The following is a 13,678-nucleotide window of genomic DNA, read 5'->3' as shown; positions in this document are numbered from 1 at the left end:
AATCTTAATTCCACCATGAACACCTGTGCAGGGCAGGGAGCTTTCAAAGTAGCTGAACTATCTGTGATGGGCTGTCTGTTTCCAAAGTCTATAAATATGGAGGCCTGGGGCAGGCGTGTTTACAGGAAGCTGCGTGATCCAAAGGCTGGCCTTGCCTTCTGATAAAACCATGTTTGCTATATACCAGTCTTTCAGAAGCAACTTATACAGAAATTATTATAATCAACTCCCAGTATTTCATAATAATTACTACTGTTAAAAAAATAATAAATCTACCAAACAAGGTGTGGGAAGACGTTCTAATTTGTATCAGTGCCCCAGAGAACTAGATTCCATTCTAAATGACTCATATGGGAATGGTACTTCTTAGCATTTAAATATATAATGTTCTCCCAAGCTCCTAAGCAGCACTTTCCCTTGCCTCAGGACACCTCCTTCTGGATGTCCTTCAGCTATCTTACACTCAACCAACCTGAAACAGAAGTGTTGGTTTTTTTTTTTTTTTAAATCCAAAACACATTCTCTTCATTTCCTTGTGTTTAGAAAGAACACGTCCATGCTATCAGTCAACCAGACTGGAAACCTCCATGTCAATTGTACTGTACTCTGTCCCATCTCCCCTCCAAGAAGTCAATTTTTCCAAGCCATGAAGATCGTCCTTCCCTTAACTGTTTCCAAAGTTCCATTCTAACCCGGTGGCTCAGCTATCTATCATGACCCTTCTAATTGGTCTCCCCCATTTTTTTTTTTCCCAACTCAAAAGCGCAAGCCATGGAGTCAGACTGCCTGGGATCAAACACCAGCTATTACTCATAAGACGAGTGGCCTTGGGCAAGTTACACAACTTCTCTACATTAAAAGGCCTCACTTCTCTTATCCATAAATGGAGATAATAATGGCACCATACTTCATAGGGCTGTTCTGAGAATAAAATGAGATAATGCTTGAAGGCACTTAGCACAATGCCTGGCACACAGTGAGGCTTGATACATGTCAGTGATCAAGATGTCCTACTCATGACAGTCTTCCTTTGACCAGTAATGTAAATTACAAAGCACGCATTCCGCATTCAAAGACCCCAAATATGGTCTCAAGTATTCAGACTTTACCTTCCACTGTATCACTTAAAAGTTAGTCCAACCAAGAACTTCCCTGGCAGTCCAGTGGTTAGGACTCCATGCTTCCACTGCAGGAGGCATGGGTTTGATACCTGGTCAGGAAACTAAGATCCTGCATATCTTGTGGCCCCCACCCAAGAAAGTCCAACAGGACCCCCAGCTAAGTGCCTCTGAACGTCACCTTCTTCCTCAGGACCCTGGCCTCTCATCTTTCCTTTCATACTGTATGTCCTTTCCAAACTCTTGAAGTCCTACCTTCCCACTTGAAGACTTGACTCCAAAACTCCCTGTTCCATAAAATCTTCCTGATTCTTCAAAAGTGGATGTACCATCTCTCTTCTTTGAAACTTTGTAGCATTTTATTGATACATTTTTTAAAGACACGTGCATTATGTTGCCCAGTCATTTGTATGCTTGCTTTACTTATAACCCAACTAGACCCTGAGTTCCCTTAGACCACCGACTGTGTCCTATTCATCTTTATATTCCCCCCAAAGCATTTACAACAGAGCATATTCATTTATTCACAACAACTTACTGAGGTTCTGTGTGTCAGAAAAGAGAGTCGCTGTTCAACAAACATTTATTGAACAGGTGAGAACTACAGTAGCTTGAGGCCAGGGCACGCGTCTGATGACAAAGATTAGATACTAGGTCCTGTACAATCATAAAAGCCATTGCAACCCTCCCTAACCTCCGTAGAAGCATCTCCTCTTCTTGCCTTTCAACAACCACTAACTAGCACTTTATCTTTTTGAAGAAGCAAACAGCCCATCATTTATTTTCAATTATGATATAAATAAACAGCATGTCAGCCTCACAATCAGCCACCTTCATCCAAGACTGTAGAATGTGTTATTGAATATTTCTCTCTCATACAGTTGTGAGAGAAAGGCAACAAAAGGTTGTTGCATCTCAGAACCATCCCTCTTCCCGTCACTCTGAATGGCCTCACATAAAAACCCAACGTGCAATTTCAAAGCTGTGCCAAGTAGTGGAAAGCTCCCTCTCCCAACCCCACTACATTTCAAGCATCTCTCCAGCATCGATAAACTTCTTTACCATTCCAGGTCTTTTTTTTTTTTTAATGCCAAGCAATGACTCTTTGGTCACATGGGTTAGCAGTCCTAATTTTACCTCCTTAGCCACTTAATTTCCCAAATGGAAACTTACTTCCTCTTATGATGACTAGGTTCTGGATGAATGTTTGACAGATGCACCAGTAAACTCATGTACTCTCCGGTCTTTCCTGGTGTACATCATAGCAATTCCTCCCAAACTGTCATTTTTTTAAAAAATGCCCAATTTAGAAAACTCTGATTAGAAAAGATACATGCACCCCAATATCACAACAGCACTATTCACAACAGCCAAGACACGGAAGCAACCTCGATTTCCACTGACAGATAAATGAATAAAGGAGATGTGGCATATGTATACAATGGATTGTTACTCAGTCATAAAAAAGAATGAAATAATGACATTGGCAGCAACATGGATGCAACTAGAGATGATCATACTAAGTGAAGTCAGTCAGACAAAAACATCGTATGATATTACTTATATGTGGAATATTAAAAAATGATATAAATGAATTTATTTACAAAACAGAAATAGATTCATGGACACAGAAAACAAACTTATGGTTACCAAAGGGGATAGCTGGGGGCAGGGTAGGGAGATTAACAAGTACACACTATTATATATAAAATACGTAAACAAGGACCTATTGTAAAGCACAAGGAACTATACTCAATATCTTATATTAATAATAACCTATACTGGAAAAGAATCTGAAAAAGAATATGTGTACATATTTGTGTGTGTGTGTGTGCGTGCGTGTGTGTAACTGAATCATTTTGCTATATACTTGAAACTTAACACAAACTTGTAAATTAAGTACACTCCAGTTTTTTAAAAAATGCTTGATTTTGCCAAGTCTGGTATCAAGTGAACAGTCTCCTGTTCTCAGCCCCATTTGACAGATGAGGTGACTGAGGCTCAAGGTAACACAGCCAGCTAAACAGTGGGCGTGAACCATGAAAGGGGTCTCGAGACTCCTCCAACCCCTCGGGCCTTCCGTGCCCCTCCCCAGTTACCACTTGTGGACACTCGGTGAGCACTTACTTGTGCCTGAAAGCAGAAACAAAGGAGCAATACTGGCAGCTGTACTTGTCCTCGCGGGTAAACATGGCCAGGGCCAGATGGCTCCTCTCATGAGAACGCAGCCCCTGCATGGACATCAGGACTCTGTCACATTGACTACAATGGTATCCCCCCGGCCGGGTTTCATCCTCCAACATTCCATCAAGCAAGCAGTGTTCACCATCCACCCGGTCCACCAGGGCGCCAGTGGCATCTTTGGCTGCTTCCAGTCCATCCAGGAACAAGTGGGAAGGGTCTTCAGCCTCCTGCTAAGAGAACCACACACACACACATGCCCCACCAACAAAATAAATATCCAACATCATTGCCCCCAGCTCTCCTCCTCTCCCTTCATTCTCCCAAACTCATCAGCATTTCGTGGTAAGGCTTCCTCCCCTGCCTCTCTGGCTCCCCCTAGAGGAAGGGCACACCCAAATGCCATCCTCATGCAGTGGTGGTGATATGAGGGCAACATCTGGACATAGGTTGCTACCGTCTGAGAACTATGAGGGAGGGGCTCTCCCACTTTTGAAGACAGTTCACTCCCTTATCTCCCATCTTACAAAGAAAATTCTAATTGGGATCCTACTGAAACTGATACAAAGCAGGTTAGGGTTATGGCTCTGAGAAAGGAAGAGAGGCAGGAAGAAGGAAAAACAGAATGATTTGGGCATTTAGGAGCCTTGGAACACCCTCAGAAGAGGAAGGAGACGGAAAGACCCAGCTCTTTGCCACCATGCTCATCTCTAGCCCATATATGGTAACGTCACCCCTTGACCAAAGGCTACTATATAGTCAACACAAAAATTAAGGAGAAGCCTGGGTTTAAGTTGCTTGTGTTTCGAGGTGGTTCCTTGGATTACTGATTACACAGGAAGAGGTGCTCTGTCTCCCTCGGGCGATTGGAAGACGCAAGGCCGGGACACACCACGATGGCGGGCAAGGACATGGCCACTGCTGGTCCCAGCACCACTCACGGCTGTGTCGCCAGCAGGAAGGCTCCAGTCTTCAATGGGAAAAGCGGAAGCTTTACCTCCAGGCCACGATGGCAAAACAGGACGCAAGATCAAGAAGGGCCGGTGACAAAAACACATTCATGTATCCAAAGAGATAGGGCAGAGCTCTGAACTAACTTCTCTGCTGGAAGTGGCTAACAATATCCTAGAAAGTAGGGATTTCGGCTTGGTTATTAACACAGTGACTAATATTTAAGATAGTGATGTTCAAAACAGGTGGCCTGATAACACGTCGGAGGCAGAGGGGAGGCACTTGTCAGCAACATATAGGGAAAGGGGATGGGGGAGACAAATCAGGCCAAAGGGCTCACAGGGCCAACTGTGACTTGAACGCTTTCAGTTTTAGATTTAACGTTTCTTAATGCTCCTCCGAGGACCCAGAATAAGAAGTTAAAAGACAGATTCTCCTGGGATCTCTGTACCATTACTATAGGAGAAAGACAGAAAAGAAGTCAGGCGGTGGGAAGAGCAGAATACGATGGGGAGAGAACCCACGGGGCTCCTCTCAGGAGCTTGAAACACTTGGAAGCACAAACAAACACAGCACAGAAAGGTGACCCAAAGCCTCCTGTATCCTGAGGCCTGGATCTTCTGTTTCCACTGAACTATCCGCGTGGAAGGGAACCAGATCGAAACGCAACCGGGTGGAGACACGGAAGATGAGGAGGATCCAACCTGTAAAGAAATCAAAACAAGCCAGACCGATCCCAGTGTAACTCAGGAATGCCCACGTCTGGGACACCCTTTCCTGAGTGTCTCTGAGCAGCGGCGTGGATTAGGAACGCGAATGGCTCACACACAAGACTTCTCATCCAGACCTTCCCAGTGCTCACCTTCACGGCGGCGGACACGGCGGGGACACTGCCGTACTGGACGTGCTTGCGGAGGTGGTTGCAGATGGCTCGGAGCGTCGGATGCACTTCCACACAGAATTTACACTTGTAGCCCACCACCTTCCTCTCCTTGATCTTTGGCACCTCTTCTAAGTGACCAAAAGGCTGGTAAAATACAGTGGTAGCCATCAGTACTCCGAGCCCTCCCTAATGGCCGGCATTTATTCTTGCAGCTTACTAGATTTTATGTTACAGCAGATTAGCAGGTTAAAAACCAAGGGAGATATATGCGAGCATTTTTACATAATGAATTCATCAGAGGCGAGGCGCGCTGCCGACTACGCAAAGTCTCCGGAACCCCAATAGGTGATGACTTGTAAGGAGAGAAGTTCTTGGTGCAGAAGCCTCATCGTCACTGCCACCCAGTTATCTGGCTTTCAAACCCATCGTTCAACTACGCAGGTGAAACGTTGCATGAGCTATGCCATGAGTGAACTTCTTGACCAAAAAAAAAAAGAAAAACAAAAATCTACTCCTGGAGATGTCTGGTTCGTGGAGCCGACACTGCAAACCAAGGCATGGCTGAGAAGCACTAAGGACACGAGAGATGGCCCACAACTGCCTTGGTTAAGAGAGCGAGCGGTTGTTGTGAACTAGGCCTCGGATAATACAGGAAAACCACCCGACCCTCCCTTGGGGAGCCTTGGGAGGGACCACAGGGAGGGGGACCGGGGCCGTGGAGAAGGGTGAGCAGAGAATGGGGGAGATAATCAAGCTCGAAATGTTTAATTGACTTATTGAGCTCTCTGGCAAGCTAAGTCACTAGGAAGCCCGGAGCGGTTTGGCTGGCAGCGAAGAAGTGCATGTGGGCACCAGTGATGAGAGGCCTCCTGGGGGAAGGGAAATCAAAACATATCCTTACCCTCTCTTGTTTGAAATCTGCAAAAGCACCATCTGCATATTTCTGCTTGCTCAAAAGCTGTTTCCTCCTCTCCTGACGTTTGGCACGCTTCTGGAATTCCTCATTGTGAATGTTCAAGTGCGAGGTCAGCTCGGCGGTGCTCTGCAGTCTGCTCTCGCAGTGCTTGCACTGGTAGGCGGAGCCCTGCAGCCGGGGGCCGCCGCCCAGGATGACGAAGTCCCTCTTGAGGTCCCGGCTATGGTGGTCCGTGTAGTGCATGCTCAGCAGCTCGGCCGTGCTGAAGGACAGCTTGAAGCACTTGATGCAGCGGAACGGGAGCCACTCGATGTCCTGCCCTTCGGTTCCCTCCACCTCGGCTTTCTCGAAGCCACCTCTCTCTTCCGAATCTTCCATCAGCATCGGCTTCTCGTGCTCGTCGGCGTAGACCGCGGTGAAGTAGCCTCCTAGCTTGCTGGCGTGCTGCTTCTTGGGAAAGACCCCCGGGTGGCGCTTCATGTAATGGGACACGATGCCCTTCTTGCTGAAGGACTGGAAGGCGCACAGGGAGCACTTCTTCTTCTCCACGGCGCGCCGCAGCTCTTCGCTGAGTGGCGGGGAGTCATCCTTGGGCGGCGACGGGATGATCACCTTGTTGGGCTTGTCACTGATGGTTCTGGAGGCCGCCAGGCAATGGGTGTAGTAGGCGTCGATGTCGTGGCGCTTCTGGTAGTGGGCAGCCAGCCCTTTGCGGATGGGGTTCGTGTAGGCACACAGGGCGCACTTGAAGAGGTTGTTCTTGCCCTCGGGCTGGGCACGCACGTTGTTGTGCTTGATGCGGTAGTGCCGGGCGATGCCCTTCCGCGTGGAGCAGAAGTACTTGCACAGCTGGCACCGGAACACAGTGTGGGACACGAGGTGCGAGGTAGCGAAGTGAGACGTGGACACAGGCTCCTCTCCCACCTCGTCCTCCGTCACCGAGACCTGGGAGGGGCTCACTTCAGTGGTTATCTCGGGCTCAAGGGACATGGGCAGCTTTGGGGGCGACTGGGAAAAGACATCGAATTCCGGCTGGTTGTGGTACTTCTCATAGTGGATTTTGAGTTTTTCCAAAGTGCCATGTGTGTAGGGACACAGTTTGCAGCGATAGGCGCCGTACCCTTGCTTGAAGATCCTGCTCGTCTCCTCTACGTCGTTCTGGGCTATGTCAGTGGACTGCTCCACGTCGTGCACGAAGTCCTCTGCGGTCACCTTGATGGACGGATGTCGCTTCTGGTAGTGGGTCAGGACCCCGTGGATGCGGGTGTTGATATAAGGGCAGTGCCTGCATTTGTAGACAGCACCGGGGTTGATATCGATGTCCTGGGCAAAGTCGGCAGCCTTCACCTTCATGCCTGGGTGCTTCTTCCCATAGTGGGTCAGAAGGCCGTGCAGGTTGTTATATTCAGACTGGCACACTGTACACTGGTATGGGGTGGAGGAGATGGCGGGGTTAGCTGAGGCAAGCTGGATGGTCTTCTCAGGGGACAGCCTGGCATCCTCGGGGCATTCGGCTTCCTGCTCGGCGAGTGGGCCGGGCATACTGTTTTCACAACTCACAGTGCCCACCAGGTCTTCAGAGGAAGACATGGGATTCTCCACGGCATCTTTCTCCTTGATGATATCCAGCAGCACCGACTCATCTCCGTTCATGGCCCAAGGGTGGAATGCTTGGTAGTGATTGGTGATGTCCCAGATGGAGAGGGCTTCGAAAACACAGTCTCTGCATCTGTATGTTTTGGCTTCAGCTGGCATAGTGAGAGAGGGAGGGGACGGGTCTGGCCCCGCCCAGAGCTTGGTGGCCATGTAGGTATAATCCACGTAATGCTCGGGGTGCCTCCTTTGGTAATGCAGGAGCAAACCACTTGGCTCTGTGTGGGAATAGATGCACCACTCGCAGTGGTAGCCAGCTTCTATCAAGCCATCTAGAAATGCCCATCGCATGATGGACGTGACCGTGGCCTTCAGGGCAGGGTGGTCTTTCTTGATATGCTTCCTCAGGGCATAAAAGTAGGGGGAGGTATATGAGCACTGCCTACACTTGAGCGCTCGCAGTTTTGTTTTGTCCCGCTCCACACCCGAGGGGGAGACCAGCATGCAGCTGGCAGGCTTCTTCTGGTTGCGGTCGCAGAGGCTTCGGATGGTGGCTGTGTGCTGCCGGATCACGTCCGCGTTGGCCTTGAAGTCTCGGTGCTTCTTCTGATAATGAATGAGGACCCCTTTGACCGTCCGGTTCCCATAATCACAGTGCTGGCAAAAAAACATCTCATTCTCCATGGGAGGGCCATCTCTCTCGGAGCTGCTCCGGTTGAGCTGTTGCATAGGGGCGGGTGGCCGGGGGGAGCCATGGGGCCCCTCCGGCCCTCTCATCATTGCAGATGTGGGAGGAGCCTGTCTGATATATTTGGCAGTAACCTTTATTTCTGGGTGTCTTTTCTGGTAGTGGACAAGGACTCCCACAACTGACCGATTGCTGTAGGAACAGTGTTTGCAGTAGTAAAGCTCAGTACTGAGGTCTGGTGGCGGGGGTTGTGGGGGGGGTGGGGAACCCATGGTGGACATTTTGGGAGACATTGGAGCACCCACCTCAAATGATAACTGAGAAAGGGCAGAGCCCCTGTCCACAGACACCATTCGCATGGTTTTCTGGATCCTAAAGTAGGAAGCCTTTTCTTCTGGGTGTTTCTTCTGATAATGAACCAACACAGAGTGCATGTTGGGGCTCGCGAAGGAGCAAACGTCACAGTCGTACACGACAACGGTGTTGACCGAGGGGTCCTTCTGATTTTCACATTCTGGAGGAAAGGTCTTGGAAGGAGTGTTTTTGGGGAACGGAGCTGGCATACCGCCACCACGGGCCATGGGAGTGGACGTGGCCATGTTCTTCGGAGCCGAATTCAGGATCTCTCGCAGCGTCTGGGATTCTGTGCCTAGCCCCTCCTGCTGCTCCACCACGTAGCTCGAAAATATCATGGCATTGTTAATCTTCACGGTGGGATGCATTCTTTGGTAATGTGGCATCAGGCTTCGGACGTTCGGGCTTGTGTAGGAACAAAACCGACACCGGTAAATCAGGTCCGAGTGGTCAAAGTTGAGGACATTCATGGCTTCTGGGTGGTGTTCGCCGTAATGCTGCTGCAGGTCTTCAAAGTTGGTGTAATCGATGTAGCATTCCAGGCACCGGTACACTGCACTGTGATCGTTGGGGTCCAAGATGTACCTGAAGCTGAACTTAATATACGGGTGCATGCGCTGGTAGTGGGTGCTGACACTCCGGGCAGATTTGTTGTTAAAGTCACAGTGTTTGCAATAATAAAGCCTTCCCGAGTCACTAAAGTCGGTATTTTCATTATTGTGCTCAGTTGCGTAGATAGGAGTCTGGGTGTTGAGCAGAGTAGTATTGGAAACCTGGTGATCTTTCATGTTGGTGGAGGAGCCATAATAATCCTCTTCATCTTCAGAAAGGGTGAGCTCTATTTCAGCCCCATTGGTGGCATTATAATCATGGGCAACAGTTCTGAAGTTGGGCTCCTTCGGGGGCTCAGGGGCATCTCTAGCCCAGATGTGCTGGGCAGAGAAGGGCGTGGGCACCTCCAGGACGGGCTCCGGCGGCTCTTCCTCCCTGTCCAGCTCCACCTCGATCTCCACTTCATTGTCCTCCTCTTCCTCCTCGTCATCTTCCACGTTGATCACCGCATCTTCTTGCTGTTTTGTTTGGTTTATTTTGCTCTGCAGGTTGCTTGCTATCTCGTCAATCCTGGTCCTCTTCTTCACGGGCGATAAGTCAAGTGGAAAGTCATTAGCGAGCTTCCTAGAGGCCTTGGCGACAAAATTGTTCTTGGAGGACAACCCAAGAATTGAGGTCTGACTTTTCTTCACAGTGTTGCTGGAAGAGGGGTGGCTGTCTGTCTCGCTGTCCAATGGCAGGCTTGAGGTCTGCCCCTCGAATTTTGGCAAGTTGTCGCAGAAAGAGTGTTTGTGCTGCTGATGAACTCGCAGCCCTTTCAGAGTCGTGGTGGAGTAATTACACATGGTGCACTTGTAGGGGTGCAGGGGTGGGGCTTGCGCAGGTGTCGGGGGAGGCGGCAGGGGCAGCTGGGGCTGGGGCGGCACCTGATGGGACGACTGTAGCTGCGGCGGTTGCGGCTGTGATGGAGGTGGTGGCGGCGGCGGCGGCGGCGGCGGGGGCGGCTGTTGCTGCTGCAAGGGATCCAACAGGACCCCCGACTTTCTGCCATTGATGCTTGAGCTCTCATAAGACACGACACCTTCATTCAGTGAGGAGGAAATGCCTTCACTCTGGGAATTCACAGCATCCCAATCTGATGTGGTACCCGTGTGACACTGTTTGTGAGCCCCAAGTTTTAATGAGCTCTTGCAAGTAAACGGACATTCATCACATTTGTAGACGGCTGTCTTTCCAGATAAGTGGATGTTTTCTATGTGACGGGAAATACTACGTCGATGCATGGTGAGGAAAGGACAAAAGGGGCACTGGAACCTATTCATGAATCTTCTAAACGGGATCCCCTTGGTCTCCAATAATTTGTTGCCCTCTGAGCCCATCAGCTGCTCTGCAGACATGCCTACTGTCTGGTGATCCATAGCATTTAAGCCATTTTCACTGTCTATTTCATTTAACTCTTCATCAGAACTAGAGTCATTCAGCATGCTGTTAGTGTCCAGGTCAGCAGAAGAATTGGTCATGTCGGGCATTCCGTAACGGGATCTCTCCGCCAAGTTAACGAGGCCAGAATTGTGAGGTGACTTCGGCTTCATCTGAGGGTAAGACATGGGTGAAAACTTGGAAGTGGAAGAAGAATTGGGTCTCATGATGGAGTTGCCGATGGAGCCCCTGAAGTTGGAGACATTAGTGTTGGGTAACTCCCGGCTGGCAGCATTCATGGACAGATAGGTGGAGTTAGAATTGGGGCTGAGGTCGTTCTTGTTCTGCGCCTCAGGCACATTTGTCCCTTCTTGCTGCTGCCTGAGACTGGACAGGATCTTGACCATGCTGCGGTGCTTCTTCATCATGTGGTCACACCAGCGTTCTCGGCGGGGGGTCTGATAGCTACACCACTCACAGCAAAAGTTGCCTCGAGACTTGGTCAGTGGCTTGACCATGGATTCTAAGATGCTGCGCTCCACAACCTCTGCTGGCAGTTCCTTGCAGGGGTCCTGCAGGGACATGGGTGGGACCACTGGGTCTGGCATTGGAGCAGGGGAAGGGGGGGGAGCAGTGGTCTCCTTCAAATTGTTTTTGTGATACATCTTCTGATGCTTAATTATTCTTGCCCTCCTTGGTGACTTGTATGTGCAAAACTGGCAAGAGAAGACCTTTCCAAATCCCTCATGCATCATGATATTATAATTTAAGGATCCTGGAACAGGGGGTCCGGCTGAACTCCCTTCAGCTTGAGCTCCGTGGACCTTCCTAGTGTGTTCAATGAGGAGGTTTTTTGACCTGAAGTAGCGTACACAGAACTTGCATTGAAAAAACTTGTTTGTTGGTTTGGGATTAGGGGCAATATGCTGACTGTAATATCCTGGACTATGGCCATAGTAACTTCCAGTCCCCAATGCGGCTGCATTTTGACCTAAAGAGAAAGCATAAGGTAAGTGGGAAGAGAAAAGCAAAGCAAAAGCAAATCAAGAAACTCAATCATGCAAATCCAGTTTGCTTTTCAATTATTCTTCATTAATAAACATCACATTCAAAAGGCCTAACATCTCAAGATGAGGCCCTGAAGAGTAGTAACAAAGTGTTAATGAACATACACATGTTGCCGCTCATGGATGGAAGATAGTGCTCGGCTTCAGGTGCAAGACTCCCCTCATCGCTATCTATGCACCACAGAGCTGTGCAAGTTTCACAAACTGTGATATTCATTCTAGAACTTTCCAAGATACTACCTTATGCTCCAAATTGAAAGGAAGAGAAGAGACATAAGGAAGCTGAAAGGACTATTGCCTGGGCTACTCAACAAGAGAAACATGATGCCCAAATCACAAACATGGCTCACAAAGAGGGATTCCAGGGGTTAGGACCCTGTACTTTCCCTGCCATGGCCCAGGTTCAGTCTCCAGTCAGGGAATCAAGATCCCTCAAGTTGCATGGTGCAGCCAAATAAAAAAGAAAAATGGCTCACAAGGAGCAAGAAACTCTGTAGGAGCTGTGCATGTCAAGAACCATGGCTACAGCTGCCTCAGTAGGGTACACAGCCTTTGCCTGTACAGGTTGCTCTAAGGAACCTGAAGACAGTCCCCTCCAGGGGACATTCCTGACTGGCATGCCAACCCCAATCCAAGCTCCAGACAGGGTATGTGCTGGGACTTTAGAAAGCCCCAGGACATAGTGGCCAGGGTTCACATTGGCCAAGTCATAATATCCATCCGTACCAAGTTGTAGAACAAACAGTATGTGATTGAGGCCCTCCACAAGGCCAAGTTCAAGTTCCCGGGCCACTAGAAGAGCCACTCCTCCAGGAAGTGGGGATTTACTAAGTTTCCTGCAGACAAATCTGGAAATATGGTGCAGAAAAGTGGCTCATCCCAGATGGCTGTGTGGTCAAATACACCCCTTATCGTGGCCCTCTGGACAAATGGTAGGCTCTGCACTCATGACAGTCTTGGTGCTGTCTCCTTCTTACTCATGCCCACCAGTAAATCCTACTTTCCTGTCAAAAAATTTTAAAAAAAGAACCACAGCTATAGGCTCAAAATAGATGAGGGTAGTGAAATACACCAGACGCGTCGATCCTAGGACAGATTTACCTGTTAAGTCCTCTGCAATCGCAAATTCATCCTTTATAGATGAAAACTCCACCTCTGTCTGGTTACTGGCATTCATGGACCCAGATCGTGACTCATTCGCATTGTCTTCAGCAACGTCCGTTGGCTGCAGAAATGCCGTGTGGACATCCTGGATGTGCGCCTTGAGATCTTCATAAGACGGGGCTCTGAAGTCACAGCCATCGCACTGAAGCACCTCCATCATCTGGGTCTACTCTCTCACATTAGGAACCTGGGGCAGAAGGCAGAACAAAACGTCTTCAGGCCTGCACTCATTGCATACCCCCAAGCTGGTGGGGCTACGGGTCCACTAACGGAAGAATTCCAGTATCAGCCAGTTTCTCTCACTGGACTTTGCCAGATGGAACAGTGGTCAAAGAAAGGAAATCGGACATAATAGGAATGGTGTCCTTGACATCATAACTTCAAAGAAAGGAGGAAAAAAAAAAGATAAACTTTTTCTAGCTTGATATATCTTCAAATGCCATTTGTCAAGAAAACCGTTAATACTGCAAAAGTTTTCGTAGTTTTTGAATGTCTTGACTGATTTCAGATTTCTTGGTAAGTTAATACTGACTTTGATTCTGGCTGAGACCTATTTTCTTTTTGAACCGGAATCTTCTCAGAAGTAAAGAGACTGCCCATATAGAAGAAAGAGTGAACTTCAATCTTCATTAGCTGTTTTAATACAAGAACATCAATGTTTTATCACCAAATGTGAAACAGTGTGGAGCCTCAGAGTAGCAGTGGAAAAAGCTTTTACTGTACTTTTCATTCTTCTACTGTCTTAACTGATATTAAGATACACCTCCTCCTTCCTTCCCTTTCTAACACAGT

General features: G+C 48.7%; 1 protein-coding gene across 5 annotated transcripts in view; it reads right to left on the bottom strand.

Moving 5' to 3' along the window:
- ZNF462 (zinc finger protein 462) overlaps positions 1-13,678 on the bottom strand; it is a 153,775-nt gene that overhangs the window by 82,945 nt on the left and 57,152 nt on the right. For 4 of the 5 annotated variants that reach the window (XM_055579235.1, XM_055579234.1, XM_055579233.1 and 1 more), the window contains 4 exons: positions 12,824-13,073; positions 6,035-11,646; positions 5,113-5,277; positions 3,246-3,349 (listed from right to left, as the gene is read on the bottom strand). In XM_055579235.1, coding sequence (XP_055435210.1) covers positions 3,246-3,349; positions 5,113-5,277; positions 6,035-11,646; positions 12,824-13,046 — 6,104 coding nt within the window. In that variant the 5' untranslated portion in view covers positions 13,047-13,073. The remainder of the gene's footprint in view (positions 1-3,245; positions 3,350-5,112; positions 5,278-6,034; positions 11,647-12,823; positions 13,074-13,678) is intronic. The other variant, XM_055579237.1, reaches the window with a different exon arrangement.

This window comes from Bubalus kerabau, chromosome 4 (genome assembly GCF_029407905.1).
Source record: "Bubalus kerabau isolate K-KA32 ecotype Philippines breed swamp buffalo chromosome 4, PCC_UOA_SB_1v2, whole genome shotgun sequence".
Lineage (NCBI taxonomy): Eukaryota > Metazoa > Chordata > Mammalia > Artiodactyla > Bovidae > Bubalus > Bubalus kerabau.
Note: the sequence above shows the minus strand (reverse complement) of the source record. Positions and strands in the feature narration are given on the sequence as shown.